Here is a 25,799-nt window from a genome sequence, read left to right as displayed (position 1 = left end):
GCAACACAATAGATATTTTAAGGGGATTACAAGTGATTATTCTGTATTTGTTTGCAGTCAGTTTCCAAATGTCTGTGTCAGCTGGTAAAGAAAGCACTCCAGCGACTTGCTATTTGGTGAACAAAGCACAGTATAAGTGAGCGTCGACCTCGACAGAATGCACAGTATGTACACCAGAGGATTTGCCTCCAGTATGTACTCCAGAGGATTTGCCTCCGCCTTTTAAAAGTGTTGGTACATAGTCAATTTGCTTCATTTGGAAATTGGTTGCGAATGATATCATTGCGGAGAAAGAAACAAAAGATTTCATTGCCTGGGAATATTGATTTTAGTCTCATGTATGTGTGTTTTGTTACATGGCTATAGTAATTACAATGTATGTTGAATCAGTGTGTAATGTGTACACGAAATTAAATTTCCAGTCAATTTCAATTTATTTATTCAACTTTTTTGCCCAGAAGGGCTATTATGGTAGAATGCCCTTCATAAATTACCTTTAGAACATGAGGGAAATACCGTTATGTCAAAATACTGGCATTTTAGACACCATAACAGAAGATACGAGTAATTTCCATTGCATGCATGTGCATGTAACCAGGTTGACTCTCATAAAGTGGCCTGAATACATTTTGAGGGTTGTATCTTTCTTTTGTTAATTTTCATCTAATGTCACTCAAATTTTCCCAGATTTATTGCGTTATCCCCATTATTCATAGAATGTAAATTTCCTCTTTACGTCAATTCTCATGTAACTTCTTCCTTGCCAATGTTGTGATGTTTGCAAAATTTTATTTGAGTATACATGAGGTATAATACATTGTTACAGTAGTTGGTAGAATCCATTGAGTGTCAATAACTTTTGAGTGGTATCAGTACTGTTACACAAGATCAGGAAAGTTTGCATAGCATGTATTAGTGCATTTCAATAAGACTGTGATTGTTTTGATTTGCTCATGAGATAAATACTTATAACTAGCGATAGATCTCACCCTCAATTAATCCCCCCATTATTTTTTTTTTTTTGTAAATTCGAAATTGTTGTATACACCTTGTGCATGCATGACAGATTGAATGCTTGAAAATTTCAGAACAAGGGTTCATTCCATGCGGTACCGTACTACACATTTGCATAATAATTATACCGTAGTAAGTATCTATTTGTTGCAATATGTCCTATTGAAAATGCTTATTGAAATCGTAGTTAGCAAAAAAGTGGCAATTTCGACTTGTGTGTGTTAGCAAGAAAGCCTTAGTGATTTTGTGATGTCAGGCATTTTTTACGCAGATAAAAGTTGTTTTTAAGTGCATAGTGCTTTAAGTAAGAGAAAATTTTGAATATCTTGATTGATTGTGAACCATACTCATTGTGTACATTGTTCTTAAAGGACAAGTTCACCTTCATAGACATGTGGGTTGAGTGAATGCAGCAATATTAGTAGAACACATCAGTGAGAGTTTGAGCAAAATCGGACAATCCGTTAAAAAGTTATGAATTTTTGAAGTTTCTGCTCAGTCACGGCTGGATGAAAAGACTACTATAGCTTGTGATGTCACATGAGTACAACGATTTAAAGGAAGAATAAAGAAAATTCAACATATTTCCATTTTTCTCCCATAGCAAAAGAACACTCAACTTCTCTCTTTCAGAAGGCAGGGGGAATAATATTACCCTTAACATACGTCAGTAGCAAGTCGAAGAACTGTGCACTTTATTCAAAAAGTAAAGTTTTGTGAAATTCTCTGTTTATTTTCCTTATATAGTTGTACTCATGTGACATCATACACTGTAGTAGTCTTCTCTTCCAGCAGTGACTGCGCAGATACTTAAAATATTCATAACTTTTGAACGGATTGTCCAATTTTCCTCAAACTTTCACTGATGTGTTCTACTAATATTGCTGCATTCTCTCAATCTTTATGTATATGAAGGTGGACTTGTCCTTTATGGGTATTGAAGTGCTACAATTTGATAGTAGACTTCAGCAAAGAGGTAACACGCGATGTTAATGAGACCCTGTGTCGAAAATTTAAGTACCAGTATGTTGAACAGTAACTGTCAGACTGTAATTTGAACTAATTTGTACATTTTTTGTCTTGATTAACAGCAAGATGTTCAATGTGCATGTATACATGGTTTTGAAGAAAAGGAAAAGCATGTGTATAACTTGCATTATACATTTATAAAACAAGAAGAGAGTGTATTACTATAATGAAGAACTTGTGCTAAAAATCCCTTCAACTAATGAAAAGAAAAAATTGTAGATAATGTCATAGCTACCAGAAGGCAGAGCTTATTTTGAGCCACGCTTATGCATTTGAAGAGGGCCAAAAATTCACCCATATATTTGATGTCCAAAAGCACTGGTAGTGTAGGAAGGAGAAAATACTATTCACTCAATCCAGGTACATTTTGTCGCTCCAAGACCTTGTATCTACAAAATGGCAAATGTTCAGGAGAGCATAAAAACATGGCAGCCAAAGCACCATATCAAATGGGAGAGCCTTCCCTTTGACATGCCGTGGTGGCTTCATTTTTGGGGTGAGACAGTTTAGATTTGGACATGACATCACTTATTAAAGCGATTATCTGACCATTAATCCAAAAAAGTTGTTTTCTCCAAAATTTTAGATACAAGGTCTTTTCGTTTCAGCAACAATTTGTATTTTACATACGTTGTCGCAGAGGTCCATCAAAGTTGATCATACAAAAAGATCAGGAATCCAAATTCTTCTTGTGCAGTGCAGTCTTTAATAGTGTCTGGAAGTCCTGGGCCCCGTTGCAAAGATGCAATCAAACAGAAGTCAGAGGGTCAAACTCAAGCCAAGTATAAGCTAATCAGAATCGAGTGCTTGGAGACTTGGGTTTGATTTTCTTATTTACATTGTATGTTTTATTTCAACTTTTTTGCAACAGGACCCCGAGTGTATTCTTGTTAGAGGGTAGATGTTAGTTAGATGCAAGTAGATTGCTGGAGATTGATGATTTATATATAGCCCGAAAAGTTAAAATATCGACACCTTAACTGCGTTGAGAAGATATGCGTAGTGTGCCAAGATAAGAGTAAAGTATGCAGTCATTTATCTACTAATTGTGCTGTACCTCCTTGATTTTTTGTTTTTTAATCATCAGAATATTTTCAGTCAGTAAGAATTGATACATCTTTATATACCTTTCATTCCATGTGTGCAGTGCTTTAATATACAATGTATAGTTCGTTCTTTCAAGCATGTGTGAGGTTACTGAGTAAATTAACCTAATTGAGTAGCTATTACAATTATAAATGTTTCTTGATGATGACCTGTTGAACATGAGCTAAGATTGATGTCTGTGTAGACCACCCTACATAAGTTTTAAATGGAGCATCAATTAAAAGTTGGGAATTTTAGTGAGACTGTATGGTGGCAAGGAGAAGTGACATGTGTGTTTAGAAATGTCATAGAAAGAATATAGTGCTAGAAAATGAAAGCATTTTTAAGACTTTGTAATGGTACACCTGCATTGATAAACTGATTAAGACAATTTTTACTGTTGTGCATGTATTCATTTCAACTTTTCTAGATTATTTCTCAAATGAACAAGGGATTATTACAACACATTTCATGCAAAACTCTATTTCAAAGACATAAGATATGTTTCATGTATTTAATTCGATGGCATTTTGTTCTCTATTTTTTACCAACTACCCTATGCTGTATAGTTAATAGCTGTAAATCATCATTCCCTCCATAATGATTCCATTAGCATTCTGATACCCTAATTAAGTTTTTATGGCCGGTGCTGTGAAGGATTGTATTAGCTGCAGTGTTCATTGAACTTAAGTACTTATTTGTCAATTTGCAATTTAGAAGACCTTGATTTGTTTCATGTTTGCTCAGTACTCCATTTGTTTGTCTGTTTTACCATTCTTTGTTTTTGTATGAAAAAAAAAGATCTAACTATATAGCAATACTTTGAAGGTACATCTACCGAGGATAATTGTTTTGAATGAGGGCAGTGATCTTTGGACAAACAGACCCATTAAGATGGAAACAAATGTATTTATAAGTCATTAATGAGAAACTCGGGACGACTGCAATCCTGGTACATTATTGTGCGCGAAGGTAATTTATAATGGCCATCTTGGTATCATATCTGAGAGTTCTTCAATACTAATATTCATTAGCTGTTAAATGCAGTATGACCACAACTCATGATTTATTTCTTTCTTTCTTTCTTTCTTTCTTTTTTTTTTTTGGGGGGGGGGGTTATTGTTATTGAAGCATAAATCACTGACATCAAGCAGACACTGGAACAAAAATCCTTTCTTATGTGAGATGCATTTATCAACTCACTTTTGGCATACAATTAAAGCTTCAAAACAACTTTCAGGGAAATTTGGGCAGTAGACAAACACATCATGTGGTTAGAAACACCTTTCTGAAAGGCAAAAAAAAGTGTGATGGTATATATATGTATTTGATCCAGAAACGTGTTCTGAGGAGATGACAAATGTAAAGTCATTTTGAAATGTGTTTATAGCTTGGACCTACCCACATCACCCACTGCCAACTTCACATCTCTGCTCTTCGGGTCGAACTGTGCAGTTGAGCCGTGCATTGACAAGGTCTCCCTCTTTACTCACAATAGAAATGATAAATGCAACAACTCAAGAAAGGCGATCCGAAAGGCCTTCACAAATGCATTTTGATAGTGGGTATTGAAATGTGTTTCAAACATGGGAAAGATGAAATATGCAGTCATAGGTACATGAGATACCTATTCAATTTACATGTAATTCACTTAAAGCACCTTAATCTATACAGAAGAGTCTCCTGTAACTTTCTCATGTCAAAACACACAAAATGGCAATTTGGAATGCTTCCTCTAAAAGGAGACACAGTATGAGTATTTCCTACAACATGCAACCATGACATTGTGCATTACCATACCATACAATTAATTATATATGGGACTGGACAACACTTTTGTATTGACAATATTTATAGGTATAATGAAATCATGACAACTAACATTGAAACCTGGCTTTTGCGGAATCAAGGGGAGAGTACATGTATTTCTTTTTTCCCCAAAAATGGAACATTTCACATTTGGAAAAAAATTTACAACAGAGGCAGAGTTAGGGACCTATCGAGCGTTTTGATCTGTACGCATAAAGATGGCTGTGGAGGTTATACATGTTCATTTGCCAACACTCTCGTGGTTTCAATACTAAGTACATGTTTATGCTGGACCTTGCTACCAAAATTCTCTCCGTAGTTGTGTCTTGTTTCACTGCTTTCATTCAAAGCAAGTATCTTGGATGATAATCTCACCTTTTATTTTGATACATTTACTATTATTGTTTCATGAGAAAGCACCGATATGTATTATTGTACACTGTAGCACAGTTTTGTCTTTCAAAATTGAATTGATAGAACTTTTCATTGTATTCAGTCTGTGATATACATTGATGTATGTGAAATTGTACTATAATAGGTAGAGACCTGTGTGCTCTTTTGATAAATGTTTTGATAGCATTGATTTTGGGTTAGTAAAAAGTGTTATACAGAGTAAATAGTGTGTGGGTGAAGTGTTTTGATAGCAAAGAATTTGCAGATCTATGTTTGTGATTGGGTTGGAAGAAGCAAAATTTGTAAATGCTTGCCTTGTCTGTGTGAAATGAGTTGTAGAGTTTTAAAAGCACATTGATTCTATACATATGTCGTAGGAGTGCAAACATGTGTCCTGTTTGCCCTGTACATAGAAGTAATGTAATCACATTCTTATGACATGTAACATTATTTGTCAATATTGTGGTACTGTACACAGAAGAGTTTAGCATGTGTCAGTGGGTAGTGTATTTTGTGGAGCACAGTACATGTATAGGGCAGATACAACTTGGTTCTTTCCCAGTACACTGTATTCAATACAAAAGTGCTATACACATATAGTTACAAGACACAGCACAGTCTTACCCATACACAATGGTTGTAATCTTACTGTAAAAGTGGAAATTTTCAGTTTTGAAATTCTCGCACATTTCGCGCAACCAGAAACTAGAGCAAAAATAAAAGCACACAAATATTTTTGCATGTCGTATGTTCCAGTACTTGATGTCTTGTTTCTGTGGAATTAAAAACACACGAAACTCATCTTACAGCACAAAAATAAGTTGCACGAAAATATCCACTTTTACAGTACAAGTGGGTACATCATGTGCTGTTATACTAGCAGTATTTTGTGCAATCTTGCAATCTTGAGAACATCTCGTAAAAAAGACAAAAATAAATCATTAACAGAAGATTTTCAGCTCAAACATCTCTATTTACTGTGATTCATTGATGGGAATGTATGCAGTCGTGTAGCTGACTCTAGAGAAGTCAATGGCACAACATTTTGAGAAAAATTGCAAATTTTCTATACAGCTGTTAGTGAATACTGGATGATATTCTTCCATGTTATGAGCAATCAAATACATACCCTGGAAGTACAGTACTTACGGTCACCACTAGAAGATTTTCCATGCTCTCAATTAACCAACATGCATACACAGCAGAAGAAATATGAAGTTACCTTGTTGCAAGATGGATTTTACTGTACCACTCGCCTTTCATGGCCCGGATAAAAACAGATTGTATAATTACGAATACAATTTACCTTGATGTTGATTAAGTTTAGTCTGTACATGAACTTAACATCTCAAGGGAAATGTTTTCACAATAGACTTAATAAATGGACTGGTAATGCTTGCCATTCATTCCTGGGTTCATCAACATTTTTGGTGATTGCACTGTTGTCTTTATTTTTCATCTTTGTGTTCATATTACCTTAAGTTGCAGTACAAATTCAGTACATTGTATAACAAAGTTCTACACCCTTCCCCTCAAGTGGTCATCTGTCTCACATGCAAGTTCCCAGTTTTTTGTTTGTTTTGTTGTTGTTGTTGTTTTTTTTTTTTTTTTGGGGGGGGGGGGGAGAAGAACATGTATACATGTATTTTAGGAGCTCATCCTGAAAAATCACTGAAATAGAAGGTGTTTCAGTATTTTTCCCAAAATACATGTACATGTTTATTTTGAATTCGGGGGTAGTTTTCAAATCTTTCCTAAATAATCCCTGAAATAAGGGTTAGTTTCAAACGTGTGATGAGTTATAATATTCAAAGACAAGTGAAACTGAAAGTAGATAACTGTTAGCCAATTATAAACAGTTGAATCAGTAAAGGTAGTCATTCATAAGTTTTTGAATGGAAAATGTTGTCACATTTTGTTTTGTTTTCTCATTTATATTATGGAACATTATGATATTACCAGTACGCATGATATGAATAATTAGCAAATTGTAAAACAAAACATTATTTGCATAACTTTGGTGGATGATTTAGAATACAATATCATACTGCATTGTTCAAAGGTGAAAGAAAGGACATGATTTTGACAATACCAAATTGTGCATATCTGAAGTCACACAGCATCTTGATACCGATCTTGATTTGGATATACATGTACATATTTTTTTTTTCTCTGTGTTGCATTGCATACAGTTTCCACATTATCCAGTCAGTATAAGTGTAAGATGGAACTCAGATGTTATTTTGTTGGCCAATCATAAAAAGGTGATCAAAACAGGTAATCATTCATAACTTCTGAAATGGAGAAAGTTATAACATTTTTGTTTTGTCTTTACTCATCACATGAAGTAATAGGGCACAATGCATAAAATTGCATCAGTTATGAAATGCATAATTATGCTATTATAGTTAGATTAGTAGAGATTGTTTATAATTTTTTGGTCATTCAAGTTTGCTTGAAATGGATCATTCTATAAGATCTACAATAAAAAGTGTCAAAATATTACAACTGTCTACATAACATGTACTTAATCAGTGATATACATATTTATTAACAACTAATTTGCATCAGTATATCACATTATTCAAACTTGAAATAACATAATTTGGTAATGAACACCTTACATATAACCTTGAACAGGGTTTTCTAGACTATAATGGACACTTAAATATAAAAAAGCACCCAATTTCAGGGAAAGATTGCAAATTCACATGAAAGAATAGTCTTACCTCTTAAAAGACATTAAAAGACATTCGGGGACGAATGTCTTTCAGGCAGGGAAGGTGACGGGAAGTGGGAATTGCAATCGACAAGTCACAGTGTAGGTGTTTAAATCAGTAGTACAAGGGTCTGCAAGATTAGAGTAGCCTCCCATAGAGCACGTTCAGTGCTGCGTGTACTGCAGAGAGTGCGTGTCTGGACTGGGAGGAGATTGAGGTCATGTGATGAGAGGAAAGTAGTAGTTTGACCTCTTGGCCCCAAAATGTGTGGATGACCACCTCACCCATAGATGAACATTACTTTCCCTGAGCCAGCCCATTCACACAATTCATGAGTTATGTAAAATATCATTCCTCAGGTAATAAGTAGTTCTTTGATGTTTCACATTTTGTTTTATACATTTATGCAAGAGGAGATTGATTATAGTACTAGTAAAAAAGGAGTTCCAAAATCATTAGAATTATGTTTGTAGTAATATAAAGTTAAATAACAATAAATGAGAAAAAGGTGGAATGATATAAAAAAGATGGGGAAAGTGGTCAGGCACGCTTGCCACCTTTTTGGGGAAAATTATGAATGTGCAGAGACTGCAATGTTTGAGGCTGGCGGAGAAAGTGCATTTTGAGGTGGTCGCAGTCAGTGGACAAAAGACGATAATTTGTTGTCCATGAGACGAGTCTTGTCCAATTCTGAAGCTTATTGGACACGAGGACATTGCTGACCTTGGGTTTGGTTGTTTTTTTTTTAGCTTGTTGTCCTGGTTATTTTTCGGTTCAGTTCGTGTTTTTTCCCAGTTTGTGACATTGCATCTGATGCAACTGGAACATTTGTTCTTGGTGAATTTAACTCTGTATTTTACCTTTGGTACAATAAAATAAAGTTCCCGAACTGAAACAAAAACAGATTCTGTGAAGGTTATTGGCCGTGCGAACACGGTGCTTTAAATACTGCACACACGAACAATCATATAAAATCAACAATCAACACAACGAGTATACAATAATATCAATTTGATTCATATCTAGAAAACATAATGAACTATGTGTATACCAGTACCAAATTTGGTTGCAATTGGACGGCCCACAGACAAGACCTGAGGGGGCCTTTTAGCCCCCCGTTTAGTCAGCCTCCAAAAATACCAAGTCTTTTTAGGGGTATGTAACAAGTTCTGCGATTTACTTGCACACTTGCTTCCCAAGAAACCAACAATATGCAAAAATTCCTTCAATCAGTCACTCACTCTAGACAGTTTCCCATAATACACCTAGTTTTTAACTATGAAATACAAAAAAGTAACAACATCCCTTCCACAAAAAAATGTACAAATTTTCTCATAACATTTTAAATCATGAGCATATTTCATATGTTGAAATACATTGCCTTTTCAATTTACCATGCTGAGCTGAGCTGTACTTCAGTTGAATATAACAGTCTCTGCTTGCTACCACCTTGAAGGCTATAACCTGAAATATCGTCATGAGATAGGGAAGTGGAATTCCTGGGCTCCCAGGAAGTCCTCCTCATAGATGATGACAGTCATGAACCTACTTCCCTCGTTCAGGTAGCTGGGATTGACTGCTGCCCTCTTGGTCCAGCAAGTGAGAGTGAACCACTCTATTGCTGTTGACTTTGAATGAGGCTGCAGCGCTTCTGACAACTCACGACCTTTCATCCCTTCCCACGTTTCAGCTTTACTCTCCAGGGGGAACGACAGACGTAGGGCGGCCATTGATGCACATTTGACAAAAGACAGGACTATGTCGACCTGCTCTGCCACTGTCAGGTGGTTGCCTTGGAGCTCTAAAGATTTCAACCTCAAAAGTGATGGCCCCAATTTGACCAGGCCACAGAGGAAATCAGTTTGTGTAGCACCCTGACAAACATTGGTCAGATCTAGCTCAACCAGAGAGCCAGAGGCCCTACAGAGCAACTGTTCAACAAAGCCCCAGTTGCGGCTAACAGCAAAATTTCCCCCCAACAAGAGATGTTGCAAGTGCTCGGAATGAGGAGAGTGGGCGAGGTAGTGAAGATCCTCCAAAGTCAGCATACAGTTACTGACGTCCAAGAGCATCAAGGGTTGCTGTATTCGGCTGATGATTTCTGGGAGACTTCGTGAGAGCCGGTTACCCGCAAGGCCGAGGCAGCGTAATGAAGGAAGCCCAAAGAGTAGTGTTCCAAGAGACTTGATGGCAGTGGCAGCATGGGGACTTCTGATATCAATTCTGTTGTACTTCAGACATAGTCTAGTCAGCAGGCTGTAGTTCTGCACAGGGCGCAACACTCGCTCAAGATTTGAATTCCCTATGCCGTTGTAGTCCATAAGCAATGCAGTTGTGCCCTACAAGAAAGTTATAACATATCGGTCAACAAAATGAACCACATTCTGAAGCATGAATAAGTATTTTTCACCTATCTTTAAACAAAATTGTTTAGAACATATTTGTGTTTCATACAACAGAGTCTACACCAAGAAATATTGAAATTTATTTGAAGTTGACCAAGGAACTATTACTGAATGTTACACTGTACCATGAACACCGAACAAGATTTTTCTCTCTTCTTCCTACTCTTTAACAGCACATGATGCTTACTGCCAGGGTCTCATTGCTATCAATCAGCAGGAAACGTAACTGGAAGCTGAGCATATGCGTGGACCCCCACAGACCTAAACTACACAAAGCTTGTAAGAGAATGTATCACAAGACCCCAACCTTGAAAGTGACCACTTACAAGCTACATGGAGCCCAAGTATTTTCTTAATTGGATGCAAGGTAGGGATACTAAAGCATCCAGTTCAGTGATAGAGCCAGTGATTTGACAACATACAACTCCACATTTGGGAGGTAGACTCACAAGACTACAACTATTTTGCCTGAAGGGTGCTCAAGACATCTTTCAGGAACAACAAGGTCGAAGACTGGAGAGAATATAAGAAAATACGAAATAAAGTTACGTTGGAAATAAAAAAGGCAAAAAAGAAATATTACGTTGAAAAAATATGTGACAGTCAAGGTCGTGGGCAATCTTGGAACATCCTCAAATTATTCATGCCTACTAAGTCTTCAGAAATGGTTCATATTGCTGGAGACGGAAAAAATATAGCTGAGGAATTTAACAGTCACTTCTCAAATGTTGCCAACTCTATTCTTTTTGAGGAAAATGAATCGCAAGATATCTTACTAAATTGTGTGAATAGAAATGGAAACTCATTTGTATTAAGTCCAGTGAGGGAAATAGATGTATTTAAAGAAATTTCTGCTCTTGCAAACAAAAAGTCGGCAGGCATTGATGGTATAAGTTCTTATGTTTTGAAGTCATGTGGCTTGGTGATTATGGTGATATGATCTGGCACTCAGCAGCCAAATCCCATGTAGAAACGTTACAGAAACTACAAAACAGAGCAGGCAGGATAATACTCAAAGTAAAGTCGTCTGAACATAAATCAATAAGTGAAATTCATGATAATCTGAAGTGGGAAACTTTACAAAGTCGTAGCACAAGGCATGTTTATTTGATGATGTACAAAATTCTTCATGAAATGGCACCTACCTATTTACGTGATAAATTTATTTACAAAGAAACCGGTTACTCCTTAAGACAATGTGAGAAACTGATTTTACCGAAACCCAATTCTCAGAATTGCAAACGTACATTTTTATATCGTGGTAGTACATTGTACAATGATCTACCTTTGTCTATTAGACAGTCGAGCAGCCTTACTGATTTCCACAGAGAAATCAAAAATCGTATATCATGAACCGTAAAATAGTACAATTATTGAAAATGAATTGATGAATATATGGTTGTATGTATTTACATGTATATTACCCTATGTCACCAGAGATCTAAGATGATTCGGGAGGGGGGAGGGAGGGGGTGTTTGAGGGATTGTTTTGTGATATGATTTTAGATATTATGTTTGGTATGAATGAAAGACATGTTAGTTATTATATGTTTATAAATCTTGGACCCCATGGAAGAACAGATCTATCATGTTGACAGATCTGAAATGGGCTATCCACCGTTACATGTTATCATCATTATCACATGTCAACTTGTTTTCATTGTATTTTGATACTTCAATCTTGATTCATGTCTCAGTTATGTCATGTTCAACACTGTTTATCTTGTATATGATTTCATTGTTTCGGAAATAAAAACAAACTAACAAAACAGGAAAAGATGAACATCATCCCCTCAAGTTGCCTGACGACAGCATCATGTTCGAACAGGATAGTACAGGAACATGACAACAGAAATGCTAATTATTGACATAAAAAGTAGATAAAATATCCTTCAAAAAACAGATTTTTAAAGAGAAAAATCAGATTTCATGAAATCTTGACACCACCACTAGCTCGTTGGCTCGGGTCCACTAAAATGTCAGAAAATAAAATGTTTTCCTGATAAAAACAGGCAAGTAAAACGTTGCTAATACATCAATATTGATGAGGAAACTATGTCATGGTGTCCTCATCAAGAGTCAACACAATGCGATTATTACACTTTCAACCTGTATGAACTACATAATAGACTTGAAACTTTTTTAGTGTAAAAGCAATATTGACTACCAGACACATGTCTACAAATCATGTAGAATTGAACAATAACCAAAAAAAAAAAAAAACACAGAATAAAATCTAGTGTATTAACACAGAATTTAAAGTATAACGTATCAGAGATGACTGTCACTCCGTACATGCCCACAGGAACAATTTTGCAAGGAGACTTTCAAAACTTTAAATTCTAATTTATTGCAGCCACACTACTCAAACATATTTTAAAAACTGCTTACAGCTGATTAGCTGCTGTCAATGACAATGACCACCCTCTTTCTTCTTTAGTCAGATTATAGCCAAATTATGATCACCTACTTATGACCCACAACCAAAGTTCATCATCCCAGCACAGCTTTGCATAAGAGCTGCAACAAGGGACTACTCCACTAAGTATCAAATACCTCTCTCTGGTCCAACTGGAGAACTTCTGTCAGCTTATCAGCAGAGGCATAGCGCACACAAAATTCTTTACTTCTGACAATGATTCTGGCCGCCAACAGTTCACGGTGCAACTGTAGGTGGCGCTCAATATCTGCTCCCTCGACACAAAGATTCATGGTGATCCTGAGGTCAGTGAAATCTTCAGAGAGAAAAAAAAAAATGTACATGTGGTGTTAGGACAATTGCCAATTTATTTACTTCATCACGTGTTACAACAACCTATATATATTTTTTTTTTTGTGCAAACACCATAAATTATGTTATAAAGGTAAATAATGCCACAATCACAACAATGGATGTATCAAGTAACATGATGGCCAGTAACATTTTATAGAAATAATACAGATCATATGTGACCGTGCATCACAAAACGAACATAAAGTTGCACACACTGATTTTGTGTGAGGACTGAAAATAGGTGAAATGGGTCAACCTAGCTGATCTTGACTTTATCATATTTTCTGAAAGAGCAAGTCTTCTACATTATGCTAAAATTTGGGATCATAAAACGAGCAGGAAAGTGTCTTTTTTTTAGCAGTTTATCTCAAACATTTTTTTGGTAGAGTAGTGTGATTAGGTGTGTCTTTAGATCCCTTTTTCATTTCTTAAAAACCTTGTACACACTCTTCACTGTCAACTCTTATAACTTTTGAAAGGATGATGCTACTGCTTTGAAAGTTGGCATTAAATATGGACAGAATGTGTTAATAAGGCATGTTCACTTTCACTTTAATCTGATAATTCCTTCATTGTTGTTACTCCCATGGTTTACATACTGTTTTTTTGTCCCGTTCATCGCACAGCCAGTGTGGCTTAATAAAGATTAAGCACTTGAATATACACTGTACTTAAGAACCTCTTTTCTCAGTTCACACTTTTCCTGAGTGTGTGCTTTCTTTCCAATATTGAGATAGGTTAGGAGAGTCCATTTGATTTGAGTTATACATCATTTTAAAGCTTAAAGTCCGCTCTTTCAGAATATGCTCTTAACTAAAATTTCATGTTTGGCGACTTTTTGTTTATTTTGCGATGCAGGGTCACATATTTGAAAAAGTGAATGATACTTAATCAATAGCTTTTATGTACTGGTATATCTGGTAGATATTGTAGTATCTTCAAAATTCCTCTGCATGCCTGTGCAAATCTTTGTTGATGAATTGACATTACAATGTATGAAGTAAAATTTTTGGAACTTTGTTAATGCTGTTTCAATGATTCTTGCAGATCTATTGTAACCAGCATAAGTGGGAATCAATAATCCAGCGTTCAACCAAACCTCACAACAGCTTCTCTGAAGAAAAAAAGCAAACTCTTCATTGGAAAATTATCAAGGAGCAGATCCAACATACCCTTGCGTGTCTGCGACTGATGCATGTACACAGCCTTTTTCTGCTTCTTTCTTACTGGTGATGTTTCCCCAACTCGTCCTTTCAGAAGATTTCTTAAGAACTGCTCCCTTGATTCACTAGCTAACGGGCAAATGAGACAGTTAACACAAGAGTAATTGAAACAAGAAAAATTAAGGAAATAATATCTATGAACATAATATACACACATATGTGTAGTGTGTGCATGTGAGAGAGAGAGAGTGTATGTGTGCGTGTGTGTCACATACTGTATACGCTGTATATTTCGCGGGGGTTTTATTTTCGCGAATTTCGCGAGTCGGGAGCTATTCGCGAAATTAACAACACGCGAAAATATTACCTTCCAAAATGAATCCCTTGCCTTGATGATACGAACATTTCAGTACTAGTATACCATGTCACGGCTTACCGAACAGACCATACTGGCTAAGCTTGTTTACGCACGTCCACGTCTACTTACGAATACTGCAGAGACTCCAACTCTCCCGTTTTCGACGGGAGATCTCCCGCCGAAAATCCATTTTTGCAAAATCTCCCCTTCTCCCGTTTGAGATTTGATTTCTCCCGCCCTGGCTCTTTGTCTCCCGTTGGAAAGGATTTTTTACATATTTCCATCGTATGTTGAAAAAATAAGCCTTAGATAGCACCAGAGAGCATCTAAAACCCTGGGAATTTCGCGCTTCGCACACATCAACTTTGAGTCTCCCGTTTGCTAGGGGTTTCAGGCGGGAGAATCTCCAGATCAGAAGGTACTTTGGGTTGGAGTCTCTGATACTGTAGAGAGCCAATCCATTATCGCAAGGGGATCCACTCGTCAGAAATCTAGCGCGATGGACTTAACCACTTCAAAAATGTTGAATTCTAACTTACTAGTTTGCAGAGTTTGGCAAGTCTTTTTCATGCAGTGTATAACTAGTATCATTCTTATTTGCTAGTAAGTTGAAAATTCACACTTTCTTTGCCACTTCATATTTTCTCTGGTCCCCCAATCGCGAATTCAACCACTCGCGAAAATGTGTGACAGCGGCAATTCGCGAAAATTTATGTACGCGAAAATTATAGCGTATACAGTACTTGTACTTGTGAATGGAAGTGTGACATACAGCAGTTCTGAAATTTAATTTTTCCGTAACAACAATTAATTGCTGTACAATACACTAGAAATATTTCCAAGGTTCAGGGGAAAGTTCTGTGTGACAGGAGACAAGCATGAATTTTCACGGGAGATTTTCATTGAGATTTCTTTATATTTGATATAATTAAAGTACACTGTACATGATATGTGTTCATCAGAAATAAGTGCATGAAGTGGCTTCTTCCTGTGTGCTGTACTTGTATGTCATACTTTAACTATCACAAAATAAGCCACTGTACCGTACTATATAATGTACAATAGCGAAGAAAATCACTGAAGTTGTGACATAATTTCATCTACAGTATTGCTTCCATACACATGCACGATCTTATTGGAAAAAACTGTATGTGCTAAAGTATCTCCTGTATGGTAAAGTAGACATGCAATACATTATGACTGAATCATCTCTCCCTTCTTTTTTTACTTCTTATCCCATCATACAATACCAGGTTTGTGCAATGTACTGTACCATCCACAAAAACAAACAAATTCTAGACTCACTAAAGTTTGTTGGTGTGAGTGGCACAAAAGCTGGCTAAGGCTGCAATCCTTTCCACTTTGTTTATTCCTACTCATAGAGTGTGTTTTTCAAAGTTTATAATCCATAGCAGTGGAAGATGAAGGGGGGGGGGGGGGGGGGGCGAGGTGCACCGGGCATGCCCTTTTTTTGTTAAAACTAGAAATATCACTGAAGGTGATTAATACCCCCGCCCCGTGATGACAGTCTTACCCAAGGAATGATCTTTCCTTGATCTTCTGCCATTTAAATGCCGTTACCATGGCAACGCAGCTTCCGACACGTCCGAAAAATATGTCTTGCACATCTTCCCACCAAGACTATTGTGTGTGCCACATTTCATAAGCTTTTGTCAAAAACTGAGGAAGTAGTTCAATCCACAAGATCTTTCCTTGATCTTCTGCCATTAATATGCCGTTACCATGGCAACGCAGCTTCCGACACGTCCAAAAATATGTCTTGCACATCTTCCCACCAAGACCAATGTGTGTGCCACATTTCATGAGCTTCAGTCGAATAGAGGAAGTAGTTCAATCCGCAAGATCTTTCCTTGATCTTCTGCCATTTATATGCCGTTACCATGGCAACGCAGCTTCCGACACATCCGAAAAATATGTCTTCCACATCTTCCCACCAAGATCAAGGTGTGTGCCACATTTCATAAGCTTTGGTCAAAAAACTGAGGAAGTAGTTAAATCCGCAAGATCTTTCCTTGATCTTCTGCCATTAATATGCCGTTACCATGGCAACGTACTTTCGGGTACTGTCAAAAAATGCGTCTTGCACATCTACAACCAAAGGCACACATCTGTACCAAGTTTCATGGAAATTGGGCAAAAACTGAGGAAGTAGTTTGCAACACAAAATTTTCCATCATTTTGGCTCATAATATGTGAGCTGTTACCATGGCAACATACTTTTTGTCACTGTCAAGAAATGTGTCATGCTGACCTATATCCTAAGACAAACATTCAATATGAATTCCATGAGAATTGGAAGAACACTGATGAAGCAGTTTTGCCATGAAGCATTTTGCCCTATATTTTACCAATAACATGCCGTTACCATGGCAACGCACTTTTTGCCACTGCGGAAATATGTGTCTTGCACATTAACATATTCAGATGAACATCTGTACCTAATTTCATAAAAATTGATCACAAACTGTGGGAGGAATTCGCTACGCAAGATTTGTACCCATTTTTGCCCATAATATGCCGTTACCATGGCGACGTACTTTTGGGTACTGTCAAAAAATACGTCTTGCACATCTACAACCCAAGGCACACATCTGTGCCAAGTTTTATGGGAATCGGTTGAAAACTGAGGAAGTAGTTCGCGACGCAAGATTTGCAACGGACCGACCGCCCGCCCCGACCGACCGCCCGACCGTCCGCTGATTCCTATATACCCCCTTCAAACTTCGTTTGGCGGGGGTATAATAAAAGAAATAAAAGAAAAAAATATGAATGCGGGTGCATGCACCCCCTTTATACCAATGCATTTTTTATTTTGTGCCCCCCCCCCCCCCCCTTTCTGGAATTCCTGGATCCACCCCTGTTATGAGGTCTTCACACTCTACATAATCTTTCCCATGACCAATTACAGAAGAAAGAAAGTTCATTGACTTCACTCCCACTCAGTAATTGCTAGTGAAACTAGAATTTGTGTGTTGGTGGACTATGATGGAAACACTCTTTATAGTGCCATAATTTGTGCGAAAAAGTTGAGCTGACATTTAGGCAGATGTACCAAGATTAGAACATGATTAGCAATTGACTCAAATTACAGAGACTTCACTTACAAAGATTAAGATAAGATATGTCAACATCTTGAATTCTGTTCTTTCTGCTCCCAATTGCCATGGCAACAGTCACAGCGATCTGGTTGTGGTGTTCTTCCAGACTCTTGGTCCTTGCCAACCTTGAAAAGAATATTTGAGAAAATAGTCAAAGCTTGAAAGAAGATTTTTAAAAAAATTGATTTCATTAGTTTTCTTGAATAATACATTTCATTACATTGAGGAGTATATGTGCAGGTACATGTATGTGCAGGCTAATGCAGGCAAAACTACTAAGTATATTTCTAGTACATGGTCTCACCATGAAGACTCATTTCAGTACCTTGTTGTATTGCATTTTTGTAGACAACATGATGTATGATGGTATCCAAGTGATTTTGTTGACTGTGCACAAAATATTACCATTACTTGACCTAACCGCACCAGCGACCCCAACCCGTATATCGGTAGTTACAGCGCCCCACGCCACGATTATACTTGACCTAGCTCTGTTTCCAGGAACTGCCACAGACACACACACACCCTCACACACACACATACATGAACAAGAACAACACGGACAAACTCCCAACCTCGCACACACACACACACACACACACAGTTGATATTTGTACATTTAATTGTGCATTGTCACATTTGATATTGTTATTGGAATTAAAACTTAGTATACTACAGAGACTCCAACTCTCCCGCTCTCGACGGGAGATCTTCCGCCGAAAGCCCATTTTTGTAAAATCTCACCCTCTCCCGCTTGAGATTTAATTTCTCCCGCTTGAAATTTAATATTTCTTACTTAGTGTCATCGTATGCAGAAAAATAAGCCTTAGATAGCACAAGATAACATCTAGAACCCTAGAGAGAGTTGGACCCCGGCAGCAAGAAACTTCGCGCTTGATCAAGTTGGAGTCTCCCGTTTGCTAGGGGTTTCAGGCGGGAGAATCTCCAGATGATAATTCATAAAAGATGTTAGGATGACAATTCTTGCTGGAATGACAACTTCCCACAGCAAACAGCCAATCAGGAAGCTGGATTCTTGTCGTTACCATGACAATTGTCATTCCAGCAAAGAGCTGTCATCAAATCAACTCTTTAATATGAAATGGGGCCCAGAAGATGCTTTGATGGGTTGGAGTCTCTGATACTTTAATGCAATAGCGTGAATAGTTCGAAAGATTTTTTGAAAATATATTCATATTAAGCGTTTGAAAAAAGAAATATTTCTCGTACCAACTCCTATTCTGAAGACATTTTAAGTTGATCGATGTGTAAGGCCAAGAAGACACTATGGCCTTGGTGGCTACGCAGAGTCCCGTTGCCAAACTAGCTGAGAGCAGAGATGGGTAGAGTGTGTACGGAACAACCCTCAATGCCTCCAGTGTCAAGTTTAGATTGCTTGCTATTCGAATGCTGGCACTATCGAGGAGAGACACGGGCCCAGGGTGATGAGAGCCGAGACCATCAAGGACCGCACTGACGCCGTGCAATGGACGGAGCTCCTTGCTGTGGTCTATGAAGAGGGAATTTGCCGCCATCATCTATTGATATCATAAACTTGAAGTCGCAGTCCGTAATCACGAGTCCCGGCGTGGTGTGCGAGCTCTCGGGCGCCGGGCCTAGGCTACGGCTTGGCTTCGTTAGCTTGCGCGGCGCTGCCGCCCCGATCCGAAGCGGGCTTACACATCAAGGCTCGCAGAACGACCGACCCCGACCTGGGCGCGACCTGGGCAGAAGAAAGGAAGCATGCCAACTTTTTTCCAAGAATTCCATTCCTATATCAGCTGTGACCAATACCGTCACTTTATGACATGAACCTAATGCGGCCTGGTCATTGAGAAGAAGTCATCTACCAATCATTGTTTTCACCGCAGCCATTGCCATTGCAAAACGCAGTCAACGATGATAACCGGAGGGCCAAACCCCAAAAAGTCGCTTACTTAACGAGTGAGTTGCACTCTCTCTACAAACTAAGTAGACCATGCTTATTTTCAAGTTTTTATTGTAACAAACAACATTCCACTGGTCTACCTCAAAAAATTTGTTGCGAAAGCCTCCAAATCCAAGATGGCGTCCAAGATGGCCGCCATATTTACTGAATTTGTTATTTGAAAGATAGAATTTGATTGAAACATCAGATTTCAACAAATTTGATGTCATGTGAAAGAGAATAAAATTTTCTACAAGTTGATACTATTTTTGTGGGTTATTGTGATAATTGGATTGAGATTTTAAGGAAAAAACACTCATTTTTTGATATTTTTCTGAAAAAAGGAAAATCCTGAAAATGCTTGATTCAGCATAAATGAAAGAAAGACAGAAGGATTATCTTGAAACGTTTCAAGAATTTTGTTTGACATATAGTTAATATTTGAAGAAAATTAGGGGTCAGTACCGTTTTCGGTTCAGGAGTTATAATGTCTCAAACTTGAAAACTCACTATGTAAAAATGGCCACTTTAGTTGTGACAAGACCTTGTTGGTCGTAAAAAAGCCTGCGCGCGCCAAGACTACTACACGCACCGCTGCCACTGGCTCTTGTAGCAGTGCCGGTTGTGCGTGTAGTAGTCTTGGCAAACGCAGACTTTTTCTTTGACAAACAAGGGTTTGTGCCTGCAAAGTAACTTTTCATACCAAGTGGTAGCTCAGGTGACGCTGATTGCTATGATTTCAAAGTAGATTGTTCTGAAGCAGATGAGATGAAGCAAAAAATATCTTTCAAATAGAGGTAAAAGCTTGAAACAACCTTGCTATAGAAAGTTTAAAACAAAATTTGGATCAATCACTCAAAAAATTCAAGATTGCAGTGCATCAAAGCTAACATAGTTTATTGCACCAAAGTAAATATATCATTTCGATTTTGATACAATTTTGTCTGTTTTGCTGTCTATTTATATGGTTTTTATATATTCTGAACATTTTAATGCCATTTGAAACCATCTTAGGTTTTTATGGAGACATTTTTTCAGAATGCACCATGAATATTTCTCTAAAAAGTTTAAAAAAATAAAATAAAAATGTTTATGAAAACCATGCAGAAATTAACATCTTTCCCATATAATCAATATTTGGAGAAAATTAGAGGTCAGTATTGTATTTGGTTCAGGAGTTATAATGTCTCAAACTTGAAATCCCATTTTACATAATATGTTATTTACACGCATCTGTTCCCAAAGACGTCACAAAGGGTCAAATCCAAGATCGTGCTTACTTTTCGAGTTCCACTCTCTCTATAAACAAGACCATGCATAATATTAAGCATACTAAGCAATGTTCCGTAAGTACACCTCAGTAGATTTGTTGCAAAGTACAGATGCCGTCCAACAGGGCCGCCATTTTATTGAAATTAACATTTCAAACAAAATTTGAGAGAGACATTGGATTGCAACAAATATGAAGGAGAGTAAAACTTTCTAAAAGTTGATACCACTTTATACGATATCTGTGTATTGTGATAAATTGGGAGGGGGTTGTTTGCTTCTCTCTTTTTTTTTGGAGGGGGGGGGGATCCATATCTTTATATTGTTTTGAAAAAAGGAAGAAATGTAAAAATGCATGATTTAGTATCTATCAAAGAAGAACTGAAGAATTATTTTGAAACCTGCCATTGAGATTGAGATTTACTGAGATTGAGACATAATTCATATTTCTGGAATTACAGGCAATATCATACACTGTTGACAAGTTAACATCTAAAACTTGAAAAAATTATATTTATGCATTATAAATTTTGCTTACAATGTGTTTACATGGTCACATGTAATACTGCAATGGTCTAGTGACTTGCAAGTACCTGCAAACTAACTTTTCATGCCAAGTGGTAGGTGATGCTGGTCGCTATTACTGTAGCATTTCATCATAGTAGATTGTTCTGAGGCAGATAAGATTGAACAGAAAGTATTTTCCAAAAAGAGATAGGAGCTTAAAATTTGGCACAAATTTTGCCAATGTGTAATATTTAGCGATAAAAATAGTATCCACACAAAATTCAAGATGGCGGTAATTAATCGAGGTTGTCGTTCAAGGCATTATTTACCATTGTGCACGTAAAACAAAAACCCAGCTTTACTTAATTCCTCAAACTAGTTCTAAACTGTGAGTTTGGGATTACTGTACAAACTTAAATCAGTATAATTAATGCTAAATATTGTTAGATATACTAAATAGATCTGATAAGAATGTTTGTTATGTCAACAGTTATCATGGTTATGGTTTCTTGAAAAAAAATGGTGATATTTCCGTATGTTTTAGGCTTTATTACAATTTTTTTACATGGTAGAATGTTTTGTAATACAACTAACCTGCACATATAAATCGAATGTGATATCTCTCCCAATGGTAAACAATAACTTTAGTGTGTTGCGTCAAAGTTAAATCTCAACTTATATATATAATTTGATATGTTTTTTAATCTTCTTATATTGCTGTCTATTACATGTTTCTATACATCCGAACGATATTGTACTAGTGTAAACCATATTGAGGGTCTTTTTTTTTTGGGGGGGGGGGGTGGAGCTCATTCCAGTGTTTGGGTAAGGCCCAATCTTTGATAAAAAAGAAATGCTTCTGTATCAAAGATATGCTTTTTTACTTGTATGTTACTCTGCTGTTGTAGAAACGTGAATGATGATGGTTTATGTGTAATAATGTCTGATCTGTAGATGTCCTTGAAAGCCCTTTTGATCCGAATCCCCCCCCCCAAAAAAAAAAAAAAAAAATCCAACATGGCGGCAATTTCTCAACTTTGCTCTTAATGTGTTGTGCGAAATTACTTTTCAGTATATTGTTCGAATAAATTTGTCCAAATTGATTATTCGTGCTGTATATTCACATTTACAAATAAGCATGCTGAAACTGTATTTTCCGTTATTAGATTTTTCTTACATTGTTTTTAGGCTGATTTCATGTGAGTTATAGTGTCACAATTGATCTGAACTTATGCCATTTGTAGATGCTTTCCTATATTAGATATCAGGATCACTCGAGAGTGAAAATGTTCATTTTCATTCATATTAGAGTGACCTCGGGGATCACTCGAAGAGTGACGAGTGATCCCTAAGGCAGGCTCGACACTAACGGTGGCCCGGGGCCACAAAAAACGCACGTCGGGCCACCAAAATGTCAGAAATGAAGAATTTGATGGCCTGATCGGGCCACCAAAAAAGGTCGGATATTTGCCTATGGGCCACCAAATATAAAAGTTAGTGTGGAGCTCTGCCTAAGGTCACTCTAAAATGAGTGAAAATGAACATTTTCACTCAAAAGTCACTCCAATTTCACTCTAAATTCACCGTTTTCTGTTATTCACTCCTCACATCAAAAGTAAAAACTTCCACTCGATTTGTTTTTTTCTTTTTCGGAGAGTGGAATATCACTGGTTTAAAAAATGTGTCCATAAAAACTTAAGACGGTTTAAGATAGCACAACGGACAAATTTGTATAAAAAACGAAGTAATACATTTAATTTGGCGCAATACACTATGTAAACTTTGATGGCTGTCATCTTGATTTTTTTTTTTTGAGCGGTTGATCTAAATTCTGTCTTAAACTATCTATAACAAGATTGGTGCCAAGTTTCAAGCTACTACCTCTATTTGAAAGTTGTTTTTTTTTTTGCTTCATCTCATCTGCTTCAGAACAATCTACTCTGAAATAATAGTGATCAGTATCACCTGAGCTACCACTTGGTATGAAAAGTTAGTTTGCAGGCACAAACCCTTGTCTGTCAAAGAAAAAGTCTGCATTTGTCAAGACTACTCCACGCGCCACTGGCACTGCTGCAAGCGCCAGTGCCAGTCGTGCGTGTAGTAGTCTTGGCGCGCGCAGGCTTTTTTACGAACAACAAGGTGTTGGTCACAACTAAAGTGGCCATTTTTACTTAGTGAGTTTTCAAGTTTGAGACATTATAACTCCTGAACGAAAATGGTACTGACCCCTAATTTTCTCCAAATATTTATTATATGTCAAACAAAATTCTTGAAACGTTTCAAGATAATCCTTCCGTCTTTCTTTCATTTATGCTGAATCAAGCATTTTCATGATTTTCCTTTTTTCAGAAAACTATCAAAAAATGAGTGTTTTTTCCTTAAAATCTCAATCCAGTTATCACAATAACCCACAAAAATGGTATCAACTTGTAGAAAATTTTATTCTCTTCCATATGACATCACATTTGTTGAAATCTGATGTTTCTATTGAATTCTATCATTTAAATAACAAATTCAGTAAATATGGCGGCCATCTTGGACGCCATCTTGGATTTGGAGGCTTTTGCAACAAATTTTTTGAGGTAGACCAGTGGAATGTTGTTTGTTACAATAAAAACTTGAAAATAAGCATGGTCTACTTAGTTTGTAGAGAGAGTGCAACTCGACCTCTGTTTTTAGCTTTTGGCCCCCCGGTTATGATCTTCCAGCCCACATGACCATACATCGAAAGCCAGCGCAGCAGACGCGGGATACTTACACACATCAGGGAGTCCCTCCGCTATCCCCCTGCACCCATGCACCACTGCACTGTGATGCATAGCGTACTCAGTACTCATGTGCGCGCGTGAGGCAACGCTATTTGGGGATCCCCCTCACAGTCGGAGAACACCCCCACCCCCCCCCCCCCCCCCCCCTTCCCTGAAAACAAAACAAAACAAAACAATGAATAAAAACGCAGACGGGTGCACATGTTTCTACTTTGAAGGGAATTTTACTTCTTCTTTTTTTCAGTTGTGTTACATCTGACATGTTTGAAGTAACTTTAGTGTGTATTCTGTCTGTCACTGACAATTTGAGTAAAATCCTTGGTTTTATGACTGGCTAAGATGCTCTGTCATACTGACTGTTACTCTACGGTGATTGTCGGAGACTGACAACTTGTCAGGGCTGACAACTTTGATGAAACGGTGCCCTGTTCCACTGTTTCTGCAAAAGAGGATGCTCGCATGGTTGTTAGTTTTAGTCTGGGTGCCAAAGCGACTTTTTGGGCCTAACCTTGTTTTACCGTCCACCCAATGTTTTTTGATGGTTTTACCCTATTTCGGGGGTGCTGAATCCGAATCTGGATGATGCAACTCTTGCATCCTTGAGGGTTTTGAGATATTCAAGATGGCCGCCAAAATGGCCGCCAAAACCGAAAATTCCCACGTATTTCCTTCTAAATGGTGTGAAATTGAAAATAATTGATAATTCTACCCTATTTGGAAGGTGCTGAATCCGAATATGGTTGATGCAACTCATGCATCCATGAAGTTTTTGAGATATTCAAGATGGCCGCCAAAATGGCCGCACCAATTAAAACCAGAAATTCCCATGTATTTCCTTCTAAATGGTGAGAAATTGAAAATAATTGATGGTTTTACCCTACTTCGAGGGTGCTGAATCCGAAACTGGATGATGCAACTCTTGCATCCAATGAAGTTTTTGAGATATTCAAGATGGCCGCCAAAATGGCCGCCAATTAAAAACGGGAATTCCCACGTATATCCTTCTAAATGGTGAGATATGGAAAACAATTGATGGTTTTGCCCTATTTCGAGGGTGCTGAATCCGAATCTGGATGATGCAACTCTTGCATCCATGAAGTTTTTGAGATATTCAAGATGGCCGCCAAAGTGGCCGCCAAATAAAACCGGAATTTCCCACGTATTTCCTTCTTAATGGTGAGATATGGCAAACATATCATATTGTGATAGTGATGTAGAGAAGTGTACTGAAATTACCCAATATTACCTGTCTTAATCCATGAGTAGTTTTAATCTCTTCATCCATGAACACTCATATTGGTTATTTGGTTTATATTGATGGTCTTGATGATATTGTTGAAGACACGAGTGGGACATCTTTATAGTTATGCTCCAATTTTTTTTTCAATTATGATGTAACATTATATATGTGTATATATGTATAATATGTATACGTATATATAATATGTTACAAACACAC

General features: G+C 37.3%; 1 protein-coding gene across 1 annotated transcript; it reads right to left on the bottom strand.

Annotated features, from left to right (window-relative positions):
- Window positions 1-9,526: 9,526 nt before the first annotated feature.
- Window positions 9,527-19,434, bottom strand: LOC139738604 (leucine-rich repeat-containing protein 14B-like). Its single transcript, XM_071649219.1, has 5 exons — window positions 19,100-19,434; window positions 17,876-17,994; window positions 14,402-14,521; window positions 13,013-13,191; window positions 9,527-10,390 (listed from the first exon to the last, which is right to left on the bottom strand). Exons 1-5 carry the CDS (start codon window positions 19,405-19,407, stop codon window positions 9,527-9,529), a joined length of 1,590 nt encoding a protein of 529 aa, XP_071505320.1. The 5' UTR covers window positions 19,408-19,434.
- Between the last annotated feature and the right edge of the window lie 6,365 nt (window positions 19,435-25,799).

Source organism: Diadema antillarum, unplaced genomic scaffold (assembly GCF_040938485.1).
Source record: "Diadema antillarum isolate AM-2024a unplaced genomic scaffold, OU_Dant_1.0 seq00000759_RagTag, whole genome shotgun sequence".
NCBI lineage: Eukaryota > Metazoa > Echinodermata > Echinoidea > Diadematoida > Diadematidae > Diadema > Diadema antillarum.
Note: the sequence above shows the minus strand (reverse complement) of the source record. Positions and strands in the feature narration are given on the sequence as shown.